Here is a 14,739-nt window from a genome sequence, read left to right as displayed (position 1 = left end):
GGTCTTCACAGAGGACAGGGGACGCTGGCAACACCCTTCTGTGAGTGCGGAGCTGTGGCTGAGACTAAGACCAGTGAGCTGGGGGCATCTCGCTGCCCACCACGCCCTACCATCCTCCCCTCAAGGCCCATCCCAGGGAGGGGGCATTTGTCAGGCGGGGCGGCCACAGACCTCGTGCTGCTGTTACTGCTGTTATTTTTCTTGGTCTTTTTGGGAGGAAGTTCCTTGGCTTTGCTTTTCTTATTCTCCTCCACTTCCTCTTTCTTTTTGTGCTTTTCTTTTTTCTTTTCCTTTTTGTCTTTCTCCTTTTTCTTTGGTTTGTTCTGCTGGGGCTGTGAAAGCGCTGCAAGCTGCTCGTGCACGGCTTTGAGCTGTGGTGCAGACAAGCAAGACACACTCTTGTCATGACCTGCCGTCTCACCAGGTATCCGCGGGGCACAGGCCCACCCAGACCCTTGAACCCCCAGGGCAGACCAGTGTCCTCCTTGTCAGAGGAGCTGACACTCAAGCCCCATGACTATCCTTGGTCCCAGGAAGAGCGTCCCTAAAGTGGCTGGGCAAGTGTATAGACACGTGTGGACTCTAAAGGCCAAATTGTAGGGAGATGACCATCCAGGAGGCCCCAGGAGATGGACAAACTGGCTCAACCACCTCCTTCCAGACACCAGAAAGTTCCAGAAGCCTGACTTCTGCCCAGAGAACGGCCACATCAGCCCACGTCCATACCCAAAGTGTACATATAAGTATGAACAATATGCATTTGACTAGGCACAAGGGGACCTGCTGGCACGCAAAGCCAAGGGCATCATGCGGACACCTCCCTCTAGCAGGGCTGCCTGGGCCATGGACTGGCAAGGCCAGAGGTGGGAGCTGGATGGAGAACGGGGCTGCCTCTGCCCTCACCTGCTCCTGGAGCTCGGCCAGCCGCTGGGCTCGCTCCTCCTCGGAGTCGTCCGTGGAGCTGTCACTGTCTGAGGAGCTGTCGCTGCTGCTGTCACTGGAGGACGGCGGGGCAGCAACCTTGGTGGGAGGCGGCACCACTGGGGAGGACACGGCCACTGCAGGCTCCTCAGGCTCATCTGGCATCTTGGCAAAGCGCATCTCGAACACATCCTGGAGGCGGGGGAGGGAGGGGAAGCCGTGCCCATGAGGGCTGCTAGGTGCCCGCGGGGGCACCTGGACTGTGGCCCCACACCAAGCCATTCCTGGCTGGGAGAGCTGACTCGACAGGAAGCAGAGGGCTGGGTCAGCGGTGACCCCCTTCCTGCCACTAAGCTGAGGCGTGTGCAAGGGCTCCCAGTAGCTCTTCCAAAACTCCTCTCTCAAATCTCACTTGGAGGTGAAAGGCACTCCCAACATGGCCTGATGCCCAGTCCCTGAGAGATGTGGCCTAAGTAAGGACCCACCTCACAGTAGACGGCTGGCCCAATGAGGACATCAGGCTGGGGACCCCTGACAGCTGCAGACCTGGACAGACTCACAGAGAAAGTGCTCTGAGGCTCCTGACAGCTTGGTGCTCAGTCAGCACCCCCCAGGGGAGCCTGCCGGACGCTGGGCTGGGCAGCAGGACACAACACTGAACAGAACAGGAGGCTCTCTCACGGGTCACATCCCCACAGGCAGCAGACACGGCCTGCAGGTTTAGAGTTCCAGAGGGAGTGAAGGCCCCAAGGTGGGAGTGTGCCCCACATAGAGCCCACAGCCTGCGGTTATCGGGTCCTCACTGGCGATGGCGTCTCCAGGACACAACAGAAATACAAGGAAAGTACAGAAGAGGTATGGAGCACTGCAGACCGGCTATGGGAGAGGGCTGGCTTTGTGAGGCGAAAGCTACCTAAGCAGAGACCCTGGGTGGACTGAGCACCAGATCCTACCTATCCCAGGAGATCCCAAGACCTTTCAACTCTGAGATTCAGAAATCTGATGGAATTGCATGGGTCACAGAACCCAGGGGGACAGCAATCCTTCCTGGGCTCCAGGGGTTCAGCTGTGTGTTGCCTCGCCTGCCAGCTGGCCATTCCCTCTCTACCCAAGGGACTTTGTCACCAGAAATCCAATGACGACTCAGAACTGATAGTGGTGGAAGGAACAGAGCTGTTTCCCTAGCAGGATGTTGAGACCTGTTTTAAGCCCAGTTTAATACAGCAACTCACACAACAGAAGGGGGGGACCTTTCTCAAGCGTGAGCTGATGCTTGAGAGAACAGCAGGGCCCAGAAAGGCCATAGGGTCAAACTCCAAGGCTGCTATTTCAAACTGGGGTGTGTTTGACAGGGCGCAACCTAGGAGACTCTCTTGATGCTCTAGAGACACATCTTCAGGTTTCCCCACCCAGAGAGCTGGGGAAGCATGATCTGGGCAGCAGACTGTGGGACTGTTCCCTCCGCTCCAGATCACTCAGTTTGACCTCCTCCAAGGCAGTTTCTCCTCTCAAACAAGGTGCCTGCCTGAACTCTGCTGAGTGGGTTTGAGGTTAAGAAGGGCAATAGCTTTCTATATTTATTCAGAAATAAATCCTGGAGCATATCCAAGGGCAATGAAGAAGAAAAACAGGAGAGATGACCAGACGCCAACATCGCTCAGATTGCCAGGTGCAAGACCCTGTGGGCAAGCCCATCTCTGCCCACAGGGCCCTGAATGTGGGCAGGGGCCCACGACTGCCCCCCACAAGCATCTAGAAGAGCCGGGCCCACACTTGGAGAAGTGTGTTTAAGAAGGCGGTGGGGCAGCTGGACCCCAAGAGAGGACAGTTGCAAGCACCTGGTGCAGCTAGGAGGTGATCCTTTACCAAGCAGAAGCTACTTGTGTCACCAGTTTGTGAACCAGCCCCCCATGCCAGCCGTCAGACAGCTCTACCTTACCACAAGGGCAGCCCTGTTCTTGCCTCACAGGTTACAGCTGCTGTGGAAATGAAGCCTCCTTCCACTTCCTGGCTGCTTCTGGCCCTTGACCTACCAAGGCCCCAAAACCAAACAGCAAGGAGCGTGGGACAGAAGGCCAAATGGGCCGCCAGCCTCCTGGGCTGTGCCCAGCTAAATGATCCATCATCCCCGTGTCTGCTCCAGCCCTAGGGGGGACACCCCGGGAACACACTTGGGCCTGTGTGCCAGTGAGCTAAGGGCTGCTGCAGAAAACCTTCCCAAGTGACCCAGACAAACATGCACCTGCTCTGTGGTAAACAAGACTGATGTGCTCCTTGTCCTCAAGGGGTAAACACAGATTGTTATAATGTGTCCTAAGCGCTAAGGCAGAAACAGCAAGAGTTGGCAAAGAGCCTGTGGGGGAACCTGAGACCTAAGAATGAGAAGAGGGTAACAAAGGCTGCAGACACACAGGATGGTACAAATGAGAGAAAGGTCAAAGTGGCGTGGGGTCAGACAAGAGACAGTAAAACCCAATGAGCTGCACCCAGGGCAAGTGTCTCAGGAGGGGGAAGTGACAGGAAGGAGCAGTGATCAGCAGCACACACCAGGGAAGCAGGGCTCAGGCCTTCTGTGCTAGGACGCTAGTGTCTTGAGGTGAACCCATCTACTCTGCCTAGTATGACATGACCTCCACCCCACTCCAAGGACCTGGGCCACATCACAACCCTCAACATCAAAGAGAACCGTGGCTTCAGAGAGCAAGCATCTCCTCTTACTATAGTGTTGACCAGGGCCATCTACTCTGGGCTGTATCAGACTCATGGAGGAAGCTCCCCACCCTCTTTAGTGACAGAGATGCTCAGGTGCTGGGAGGCGGTGGTGTCCAAAGACTCCCAGGCAAACCAGCCTTCAGCTGAGCACAGTTGGAGACCAAAAGGGAGGTGCTGTCCAGTCATCCCGTCTTTGCCCCGCCTGGATACTGCTTTCGGGCTTAGACATACCTGGGCATACCAGGCTCAGGGGCTGGGGGCATGCAAGTGAGAAGTAGAATTCAGGCCATGGAGGCCCACTTGGCCCCAGATGCTGGAGATGCAGCCATGAGGGGACACTCAGATACACACACGAACACACACAACCATACATACAATGGAGGTACATTGGGGCCCTGCATATGTATGTACCTTCCTCAGTTTCATGTTTTTCCCTTGCTGTAAAACAATTGTGTACTGCCATGAATTTGCACTTTCTGCCAAAATAAAACTCTGGTAATCCACATAAGCACAAAACTTCCTAAATTACCCCACCCTTCACAGCAGAACAGAGAGCAATGGACTGTACCAGCAGCAGCTCTGGGCCCAGAAGCTAGGCTAGCAACCCTCAGCTCAAGTCACCTGCAGGTTCCCAAAGACACTGTGAACCTAAGGGTTCCTAGCTATCTTTGTGACCACAGCTGCCAGGAGGTGGGATGTGGGCTTTCTAAAGATCCAGCATTTGGAGGCTGGACGAAAAACATAAAGTGGATTCTTTCCCGTAAAACTTTCTGGGTAAACCCCAGCCCCTGGGCACAGCAGGTCTCAACTCTTCTTACTGACACACACAAAGGCCAGAATTTTTTTTGCTCCTCTTCCCCAGTAGGCAATCTAGCCACCTAAACCATGCTGATCCTGGAAAACTTTGAAAGAAAGAAGAAAAACAAACCTCTAAATGCTACAAAATACAGGAAGTGCGTTCCAGAAATGCCCACACGGGACCTGCCACGTCAACTCTGCCGAAGCAGACACCCCGACCCGCTTCCAGGCGTTTTACTTTCAGTAGCATGGAGACCCACCCTGTGAGGGGCAAAGCAAGCTGGGGGCAGAGGCAGCCCTGCACTGAGTTGCCCACTGGGCACTGCCTTCTGCCTCCCACCTAAGTGGACCCTCCTTGAGGGCAAGGACCTTGTCCCATTCCAGCCTTGTATGTGGAACCAACACTTAGAAAAGAGCTGCCATGTGGCAAACACCTCGGTGTCCGTGCTATGAGTAGATCCCATGTTTGGGCATGCTCACGGCACTCCCAGAACAAGAAAAATGCTGTGTGTGTGTCTGTGTGGCTCTGAGGGAACCACTGCCACCTGGTGGTGATGTCTGAGAACTGCAGCACAGGTATGATGCCTGAGCAGCTAGGATGGCAAATGCAAAAGTAAATAGTAGAAAAAGCAACTTTGTGAAGAAAGCAGACAACACAGCACCAAAATGAAGAGCGTGCCCCTTCCAAAAACAGAAAACCTCAAATAAAATAATACACAGTCAGCAGAAATCAGAACCTTCAAGTCTGAGTGCATGTTTAATTAACAATAACCAGGTTCATACTAGTCAGGTGTTCTTTTCTTTTTAAATACCTAGAGTTTCAGGACACCAAAGGCTGACCCAGACAGGCCCAAGTGAAAGAACATCTTGGCTCCAAGACGATGACACAGGAGACAACATGCTGGTGAGTGTGGGACAGTGTGTGAAGCTAGCGGAGCCGGGAGACAGGTGGACAGCAGAGCCGGAATGGTCTCCGACAGACACCAACTCAAGGCCACCAAAGGCCCTGTGCAAGTCCTCGCTTCTGGAAGCATTCCACAGCTGACAGAGAAAGCCTGGGGTGAGGAAGCCCCACCAGGACCCCAGGAGAGAGCCTGTCGCAGGATGTGTGACTTGGACTGTGTGCCAACGGGTGGTCCAGGCTGCTCTGACCCTGAAAGCAGAAGTGCAACCTGGGATCTTGGGGAGAAGAGACTGGGAATTTTCATTACATGTGATTTCAAAAAATTATAATAATGAAAACAGGTAACAGTACTAAATGTTGACTTTATTCTCCATAATTTTTAACTCCTAATCTTTTTACTCAAAAGACATGTCTCTGCTGAAATTTGGGCATAGTTGTTCCTTGTTTCTTTTAAAAAAAAAAAAACCCAAAAAACAAAGAAAAGTGGAGCTAGTTCACACATTTCTGTTGTAATCTGCCCCCTCGCCCCCACCCACACGTGCACTCCACAGCACACACCACCTAGAATCAGCCTGAAGGGGCCAGAATCCCACCCCACTAGGGCTCCGGCGGCCACACAGAACGTCTAGAGGCAGCTGCCCTGCAGCGGGACGGCACGCATCATGGCTCTCAAGGCTCCAGTGAATGGCCTCAAGTGAGCAGCTACTTCAGCTCACAGCTGGGACAAAGTGTCTACCTGGCAAGAGTGTCCCTCGCCGACTTGAGACAGGTCTGTTTTGGAGAAGAGTTGGGCCATGCACAGGATGCGCACTCTTCCGGCCAAGGGGAATCGAATGCAGGGGGGTGGGGGTGGGGGGTTGGGGGGGCTTTCAGTGGAACACCCCAAAACCCAAAATGCCCAAGACCAAAACCAACCACCCTAACCTTAATCAAAAGGAAATAATCCCAATGTAAAATATATGTATTATTCTGACTTTAGTCCACTCTTCCAAAGCAACATGGCATTATACCAAAGCAAGAGACAAAAGTAAAACCTGCTGAGGCCCACAGAGGCCTGGCCCACCCAGGACCCCAGCCTGCTCTGCTGCAGGACGCCACACCCGGAGCTGCCCCAGAGCCTCACCTGGAGCTTGCGGGCCATGGCCACCACCTCATGGTCAGGAGGGTTGTACTTGTAGCAGTTAGAGAACATCAATCGGACATCGGCACCAAATTCCTGAGCATCACGGTACTCACGGGCCTCCAGTTTAGACTAAAAAGACAGGACGGGTCCTGGTTAGTCACGGCTGCCTATGCTCCGAGAAGGGCTGTCCGCAGGAGCAAGTCAACTTCTCAATGGCTCGGAGTTTAACCCAGACCTCAGTGGGGAAAAGTTATTACCTCAGTCCTCAGCATCAGGCGGACACAGAGATACTCTAACAGCAAGTCTCAAGGCCAGGAAATGCCCTGCTAGTGTCTAACCCACTGTGCCTGCCAAGAGTACACAGGATCCAGAGAGACAAAGCTTAAGCTACAACTAACTGTAAAGAGAGGGCTGGGCCTAGTTCTGACCTGGCCTGTATTTGTCCTGTTGACGTCAGACAGGACACCAATCAAAAGGAAGACAGCAATGTCCTCTGCTCTGCCCAAGTTTGGACAGGTTTACTCCACTCCCACATGGAAAAAAAAGCCAAAAGCTTAAAATAAACAAAACCAAAAATGCCAAGAAAATGCCAGCACTTGGGACTTCCCCTGGTGGTCTAGTGGCTCAGATTCAGAGGTCCCAATGTAGGGGGCCCTGGTTCAACCCCTGGTCAAGGAACTGGCTCCTGCATGCTGCAACTAAAGACCCCATGTGCTGCAACTAAGACCCAGCACAGCCAAAAAAAAAAACATATATATATATATTTAAAATGCCAGCACTCACGTGCCTCTCAAGAGCCTGTCAAAGTCACCACTGTCCAAACCCTCCTGCGCCTGCCACGCAAAGGTGTCTATGGGCACTGGGCCTCGGGACCACAGACGGCTGGCCTCAGATGGGGGCAGGGGCAGCACAGCTGTCCGTGACCAGCAGGGTCCCAGGATCTCGGGGGCTGCACGCCTCCACAACCCCCAGCAGGGGGCACTGGGCCACTCTGGGTTGGTGAGGAGATTTAGACAGCTCCTGAGACTGGGCTCTCCTCCTGGACAGGCCTCAGAGGTGCTGGCCTTTCCTGTCCTAAACGCATCCACTCACCTTGATTGTGCTCATGTCCATGGGGTGCTTGATGATGTCACAGTAGTCATGCAGGCCCAGCGCCTCCACGTCCACGGGCTTGTAGAAGGGCCAGGCGTAGGCCGCGTGCTTCTTGGCAAACATCTCCTTAAGGATGCCACTGCAGCACTTGAGCTGCTCTGAGACCTTGCTGCTCTTATCTGGCGCCGGGTGCTGCTGCGAGTCAGGCACGTCCTTCTTCGGGGGTTTAACAGGCCTGCTGCTCTCCCGCCGGGGGCCCAGCTTGGCAGTCTTAGGCTCCGGGGGCAGTGAGGGCGGCTCATGAATGGGGTCGATGGTGGTAGGGGTGGTGGTATCCGCTTTCCTCTTAACCCCCTTCTTTGTCTGCCAAGAGCACAGGCGCGACAGGCATGGTCAGAAGCAGCGGCTGGCACAGCAGGCCCTCAGGGTCACTCCTGAAGCCAAGTCCTTTCTAGGGTCTCAATTCTCAACAGGGAACAGGGCCCAAAGGTGAAGGACTGAAAACAGGGAGACCCGGTCCCACCACTCTGTCCTGCAGCTGGGACAGGACCCTGCCAGTGGCAGGAGAAAGCACATAACCAAGTGTGGGATCTGCTCACCAGAGGCCAAAGAGACTTCTGAGAGCAATTTCCTACAGGCCAGGGACCTCTCCCAGAGCCCACCCCTGTCACTGGCCACCCACGGAAGGCACACTCAGAGACTATTTAGATAGCATCTGCAAACACACAGTCTAAATTAGAACCAGGAAGGGGGCAGCAACCACCTGGGAGGTGTTACTCAATTACGGGATCTCTGGGTCAGCAGCTTTCGGGCTGTGCTGATTTAAACACAGCTTGATGCCCCCTTGAAATACCCCCAAGTGCCCTGGGAGCCAGAAGCATTGGCAAGGATGGGTGACTATCTCCTGTAAGCCTCACTGCAACTGGGGGAGTGGGAAAGGGGTTCCTTTAGCTGACGTGGCGGGAGCTACAGAGTGGCCAGGCTGGGCCACACATACACAGGACGCTCACCTTCACAGGCTGTGGGGTGGCTGCAATGATGGGCGGGTGGCTCTGCACGGGCTGGGGGGCTGGCGCAGGTGGGGGCAGTGGCTGGGGGGGCATTGGCGGGGGCGTCTGCAGCGGCTGGGCAGGTACCACTGTCATGACAGGGGTCTGGACGATGAGGTCTGGGGTGACGGCAGGGAAGGGGTGAGGTGTGGCCTGCACAGATGGAGGATTCTGCTGAGGGGTCTGGGTCTGCGGAGGAGTCGACGCTTGCGTTGTGTTTGGTACCGTAGAGACGCCAGGTTTTGCTGTCCCTATCAATCATAAAAGGGACAGGTGGTTAGATGCCAGGCCTGCACGCTGGCTGACCTTGTGGGGACACTGCCACACGTGGTGAGCACACAGTGGCATGGGCATGGCACACAGAGTCACCAGAACAATTTGTCTAAGAGACAGAACAGCCCGAACACCCTGGCCCTCAGACAGATCTGTCCACCTGTCCTAGGAGGCTCCAAGAGCAGCGGCACACCACATGCCACACTTCCTGGGGTGTCCTGGATGCAAGTCCTCACTCAGGCACAGAGACCCCTTCATGAGCATGAAGGTGTGAGCCAAAGGTACAGGAAACTCATGCTGAGACTTAGCACCACGACAGTGATAGCAAAAAAATATTTCTTGGCACTTTCAGGCAGAGCTGTCCTCATTCCCAGAAACGCTGCCTTTTGAGTAAGCATTTCTGGCAGGAGGCCAGGATCAGTAGCCCGAGCCAAGGTTTCTGGAAACTGGCAGCCCACCATCCCTCTGAATCACAGGGGCAGGATGGACAGCTGCTGCCCTTCAGGACTGGCTCACACTGCCTCCCTGCAGCAGTGTGGGTGAGCCAAAACACACAAGGTCCCACAGCTACCCAGGTGAATGAAGCCCAAACCCCTCCCAGCAGGGAGGCTGCGGCTCCTTATACTGGACACCTGTGGGCAGGCTCCACAGCTAAGGGGTGACCCTCAAGAAAGGGGTGACCCTCAAGACCAGCTCTCCTTGGCTACCCCTCAGCACTGCAATGGAGATAGCCAACCCCCTTCACTCCCATGAAATTACCCCTTCCAAGCAAGACAGGAAGTCAGGTGAAAGCTTGCTCCTTAGAGAAGCAAACAACTCACAGCACAGGCCACCTTGCAAGCATCATCTTTCTGCAACTTGGGTGCTGCAGATGGCAAGATGCAGAAGGCAGCTGTGAAAACTTCCTGTACAGAAACATTTCACGAGTAGACTACTCCCTACCAACTGGCCTTCAGAATGGTATATCAGGCTGGGGGGCAGGGGCGGGGTGGGAGCTAAGACAGAGAGAGTTTGACTTCAGAAGACTATCCAGTAGCAGGTATGACTCTGACACAAGTGGATCAAGATAACTCAAGTGACAAACCTTAAGGTTCTAGGATTAGTTAAGACTAAGACTGCCCTTGATCAGATCAATTTTACCCAAAATGAAAAAGACGGTCTATGGCATTGGTGGCATGAAGAACTCATATAATTCTGAAATACTTAAAAAAGAAAAAAAAAAGTTAAACTGAAGTCCATCGAGAAAGGCAAGGCCCAATGTTTTGTACTCTGCTGGAGGGTCGAATGACCCTCTGGGCTGGCTCCCCTGATGAACCTGGCTCCACCATATCCAAAACAGCAACAACATAGGTAGCAAATAATATAGCCATCTTCCCACCACTCCAGTCTCCCAATGAACTTGGAGAAGGCTGGCCAACTGGGGAGAGAGAAAGCCAATTTTCTTGCTGTTTCAATGTGAAGCTAAGAGTGCCAGGGCCACTGAAGGTACCCTACCTGCTTCTTTCCTCCCACGTCCTCTTCCTTTTGCCTGGACTATCACGATCTCAGTTTCTTCAGTGGGCAGTTCGTTGATTTTTTGCAAGAAGAGCTTCTCCAGAGCTTCTGCCATTAAGACTATGTCATCTCCAGGCTAAAAGAGGAGACACACACAGTGAGGGTTGGCAAGCCCTCCCCACCTTTCTAGACAGAACAAGAGCTCCCCATCCTAGGTCCCAAAGTGTGGAGCATCGTATTCAGAGTCCTCCAATCTGAACTCCAAAGGGCCACAACACAGCTATACTACCTGGCACTGCAGAGGCTTCCTAGGCCTGCAAGTCTGCTGCCTCTCCAGTCTTTTAACTTCTGGCCTGAGAAATCATCCTAATGCCTGCAGTATCTACCAAGCACTGACAACCACAGGCAGGGGTCCCTCCCTTGACACAATGTAATTTCACCAGAATTACTTGGATTACATAGGATACATGAGCAGGGCTCCAATAACATTCCCCAGGGTGTTGCCAAAGCAGCTCACTGAGGCCTGGGGAAATTGCCCACTCCTCACTGCCTCATGGGTCCCCATCTGTCACCTCACCTGTAACATCCCTCAACCCACTCAGCTCTAAATGGAGAACTCCAACTGTACATATTTCCCTTAAACCTAGCGATGAGAGCTGAGACTTTAAACAAATGATCTGGCTTCACGGCACAGCCAAGGTGAATGGCTTGGCTACTGGGTTAAGATGTGATCTTTAGGCCTACGTTTAAGACCCTACAAGGGGATACTTGATTCTACGGCCACAGGCTATTATTGATGGTCATGTCCACAGTTGCAGATGCAGCAGGCCCCACACTGTACCCTCTCTCACATGTAGGTTTCTGTCTGAGCACATCTTTCTTTACAACTGGGCTTCCCTGGTGGCTCAGCTGGTAAAGAATCTGCCTGCAATGCAGGAGATACGTTTTGTTTAATCCCTGGGTTGGGAAGACCCCCTGGAGATCTGAACGGCTACCCACGCCAGTATATTGGCCTGGACAATTTCATGTACTGTGTAGTCCCTGGGGTCGAAAAGAGTCGGACACGACTAAGCAGCTTTCACTTTCTTTACATTTTCTCTACATTTTAGTAGGTTCCTTCCTGACAATTTGAGTCATCCTAACAAACTTTTTAGTGATTCACTACCGTCCTTTTCACATCTTCTCTACTAGACATGCTCGAGAACCAAAGTCCCAAGAGCATCAGAAGCACATGCTTCCAGAAGCACATGCTAATGAGGAAGGCTGAGAAACACAGCCAGAAGGCTACTGGCCTCAAAAGACACATACCCAGTTCACACGCAAAACCAACGGCCCCACCTACCTCTGCTGCCAGCGGTCTCCTCTGGCCAGACCCCACTCTACCTGCACCCCGCACCCCTGCCCATGGGTTCCAGACGTGCCCACCACCTCCTCTACCTTCTGCTTCTCCACCAGCCCCCACGTCTCACCTTGTTGTAGATGTAACAATTTGTAAACATAGTGTTGAAGTCCTGGATACATTCCTGAGCATTCCAGTAATAGTTGTTTTCCAAGCGCTTCTTTATTGTTCCCATATCCATAGGTGTTTTAATGATCTTATAGTAATCCTGGAGAGCAGAGAGAGCAAAAAGGCCAATGTCACCTCCGCAGCCAGGCAGCACTCACGGGTGGGGCGCAGATCTCACCCTGCCCCACGCCACAGACACACAGGTCTAAGCCCTGCCACCGCGTCAGTGAGCCATCTCATGGGTGGGCTCCAAGATAAAGTGGTTCACACAAGAGTTGCTAAAAGCTGAGTGGCAATTTAGCATAAGTAACAGGGAAAGTCACTCAACCTTTAAAAAAGTGGTTCTTATCTGGTAAAATAACCCACGGGAGTTTCTACTTTCTCCCCACCATGTGAAATTATCCACATCCATAAAATGTATTCACGCCTCAACAACTTGACCCCTTGCTTCCTGCCACACTGAAGCACCATGGACCAAAAGCCTCTATCTTCAGTTCATCTCACTTCCATTCCTTTTACCTACATATAGTCTATCACTAAGGATCCAGTAGTATCTGGATACAGTTCAACAACTAACCAGATTAAGTGCCAGATGAGGAATCAAATGGAGAGTCCTCACTATTCTTAGTTTTAAAAAAAAAAAAAAAAATTCAAAATTCCAGCAGACCCACTCCTCAAACCTCTGGATCTTATTCTACAAGTGCTGAACAGAAGACATCAGACAGCAGGTGTAGATGTGGCGAAAGCCCTTCCAATCAAACTCTCTTCTACCATCATACCTTTCCCCAAATCTAAACCTATCTTACAAGCAAATGCTTATGATCAGACAGGGCCTGGGTTTCCAGGAGGAAGGACCACAGAGGGGCAGGCGAGAAGGCGCACCTGCACACAGCTCGCCGCCCCACTGAGGTCCACTCTCTCCGAGGCTCCCACAGTCAGGCCCAGGTGAAGTACCAGAACCGCGTCACATCCCAGGGGCAGCCTGATGGCAGCGGGTCAAGTCGGTGCTCTGGCAAGCACCGAGGTCCTGCCCAAGAACAGAGGCAGGCAGTGCTGAAAAAGTGAGCCAAGGGTGTGAGGTTCTGAGTTGCTCTGACACCCACGAGAAAGGAACAGAAGCTGCTGGCATACACCTGAGAGCTGGCACAGCTCACACCCCTGCCCCAAATGGGGCTGCAGGCACAGGCCTAGGTACCCTGGCAAACAGGCCTCAAGAGGAGACTGAACCCGACTTTCTACACTGTATTTGCTCTGACCACCTTTCGCAAGAGAACCAAGTCCAAATATATCTGCCCTGGGAAACTCAGATGCTAGTCCATGGCCCAAGATCGTGGGGTCACCACCTCAGACTGGTGTCAGGTGCTTGAACCGGCTGTGGGGTGCCGAAAGTGGTATGAGGCCCAACAAGACAGTAGCTGAGGACAGCAGGGAGGAGGAAATGAGACAGTGACAGGTGAGGGCGGCGGGTACTGAAAGGGAGGCGGGGGCTTAAGGGGCAAGACGACCACCCATCTGCACACATGTATGGAATGACAGAAGCAGGCATTCCAATAAGGCCAGCAGGGACCAGAGGCCGAGACACAGGTAAAGATCTGGAAGGGATCAGAAAATAGAAAAAGAATAAACTCTTCCCTGAGATGGCCCTATTCCTACTTCCTGGGGAGGGGGCTGTCCCTGGAAACTGGGCTTCAGTATGACACCGTTCCCAGCCAAAGAGCCCTGCCCCAGCCCTCTGGGTTAGCCCCTAGCTCGGCCACCTCTGTGAAGGCACCAGATCAGTGCCACCACCCCCCAGCCTCTTCTTCCTCCATGGGAGCTGCTGAGGGTGACACCAAGTCACACTGGAGCCCCAGGGGAGCTTGGCCTCCACTTCAGAGAATGACCTCAAACTCCCAAACCCCTTAGCCTGCCAGCCCACGCACACCTTTGTCTGTCCCACTGGCTGGCAGGCCGCCTTCTCAGGATCTCCGGTCCCCCAACCCCCTTTCTGCTCAGTCTTTACCCTCTTAGCTCTCTGTGCCTCTGCTCCCTCCGCGTTCACCTGAACAAACCAACCCCTCCCTCCTCCACCTGGCCCTGCCACACTTTCCCTTCAAAGCCAAATTTCTTGAACCGGTGGCTTCACATCCTCACCTTCTTGTCCACACTGCTGCGAATCTGGTTTCTACTACTGCGCCACAGCTTCCTAAGGTCACCAATGCCCTCCTAAAGGCCAACAGGAGGGTCAGGGTGGAATCCTCAGCTCTCTGACCTTCCTGTAGTCTCTGATGTGGACACCTGAGAGGCTGCTCTCTGTTGGTGACCCTCCTAGCCTCCTGCTCCCTCCAGTGCTATAAAAGCTGTGGGCCCCTTTGGATTCCAACCGCAGCGCCTTCTCTCCCCATTCTTTGCATGTGCTCTAGGAAGGTCACCTCACCTGTGGATCCTGCACAGCCCACCCCTTAGTGTAGCTAGAAGCTGGTACCGCAAGCTCTCCCAAAAGCCTCCTTACAGTGATGGGCTCAATGCCTCTACTCCTGGTGTGGTCAATGAGGAGAGCAACCTTTGGAGCCCAGATTCCATGAGGACACTTCTTTTGTTCCCACCGGCTTTCCTCCACCAGTTCATGACCCGAGCCTGAAGCACCCCCACCTGACTCTCCTCCTGAGTGCACACGATGGGTATTCAATGGACAGACAGTACTGGACAGCTGTCAGAGATACAGCGACCGTCAAGCAAGGAAGGTTGCACTGATGGGCCCCCTCCTCCTTGAGACCAGGTGCCCGGCAGAGGCTGGGGTCCTGCACCAGTGCAGCTCTGACTCGCAGATTCACATCTGGGTCAGCTGCAACAATCATCTAATTTCAACGCCCTTGTCCAGGTGTGT

At 53.4% G+C, this 14,739-nt stretch overlaps 1 protein-coding gene across 1 annotated transcript in view; it reads right to left on the bottom strand.

Moving 5' to 3' along the window:
* Positions 1-14,739, bottom strand: part of BRD4 (bromodomain containing 4) — an 87,622-nt gene that overhangs the window by 17,872 nt on the left and 55,011 nt on the right. The window contains exons 3-9 of the mRNA XM_055542338.1: positions 11,836-11,973; positions 10,367-10,502; positions 8,561-8,850; positions 7,551-7,913; positions 6,459-6,587; positions 904-1,113; positions 172-371 (exon numbers count right to left, since the gene is read on the bottom strand). Of these exons, the coding sequence (XP_055398313.1) occupies positions 172-371; positions 904-1,113; positions 6,459-6,587; positions 7,551-7,913; positions 8,561-8,850; positions 10,367-10,502; positions 11,836-11,973 (1,466 nt within the window). The remainder of the gene's footprint in view (positions 1-171; positions 372-903; positions 1,114-6,458; positions 6,588-7,550; positions 7,914-8,560; positions 8,851-10,366; positions 10,503-11,835; positions 11,974-14,739) is intronic.

This window comes from Bubalus kerabau, chromosome 1 (assembly GCF_029407905.1).
Source record: "Bubalus kerabau isolate K-KA32 ecotype Philippines breed swamp buffalo chromosome 1, PCC_UOA_SB_1v2, whole genome shotgun sequence".
NCBI classification, from domain to species: Eukaryota; Metazoa; Chordata; class Mammalia; order Artiodactyla; family Bovidae; genus Bubalus; species Bubalus kerabau.
Note: the sequence above shows the minus strand (reverse complement) of the source record. Positions and strands in the feature narration are given on the sequence as shown.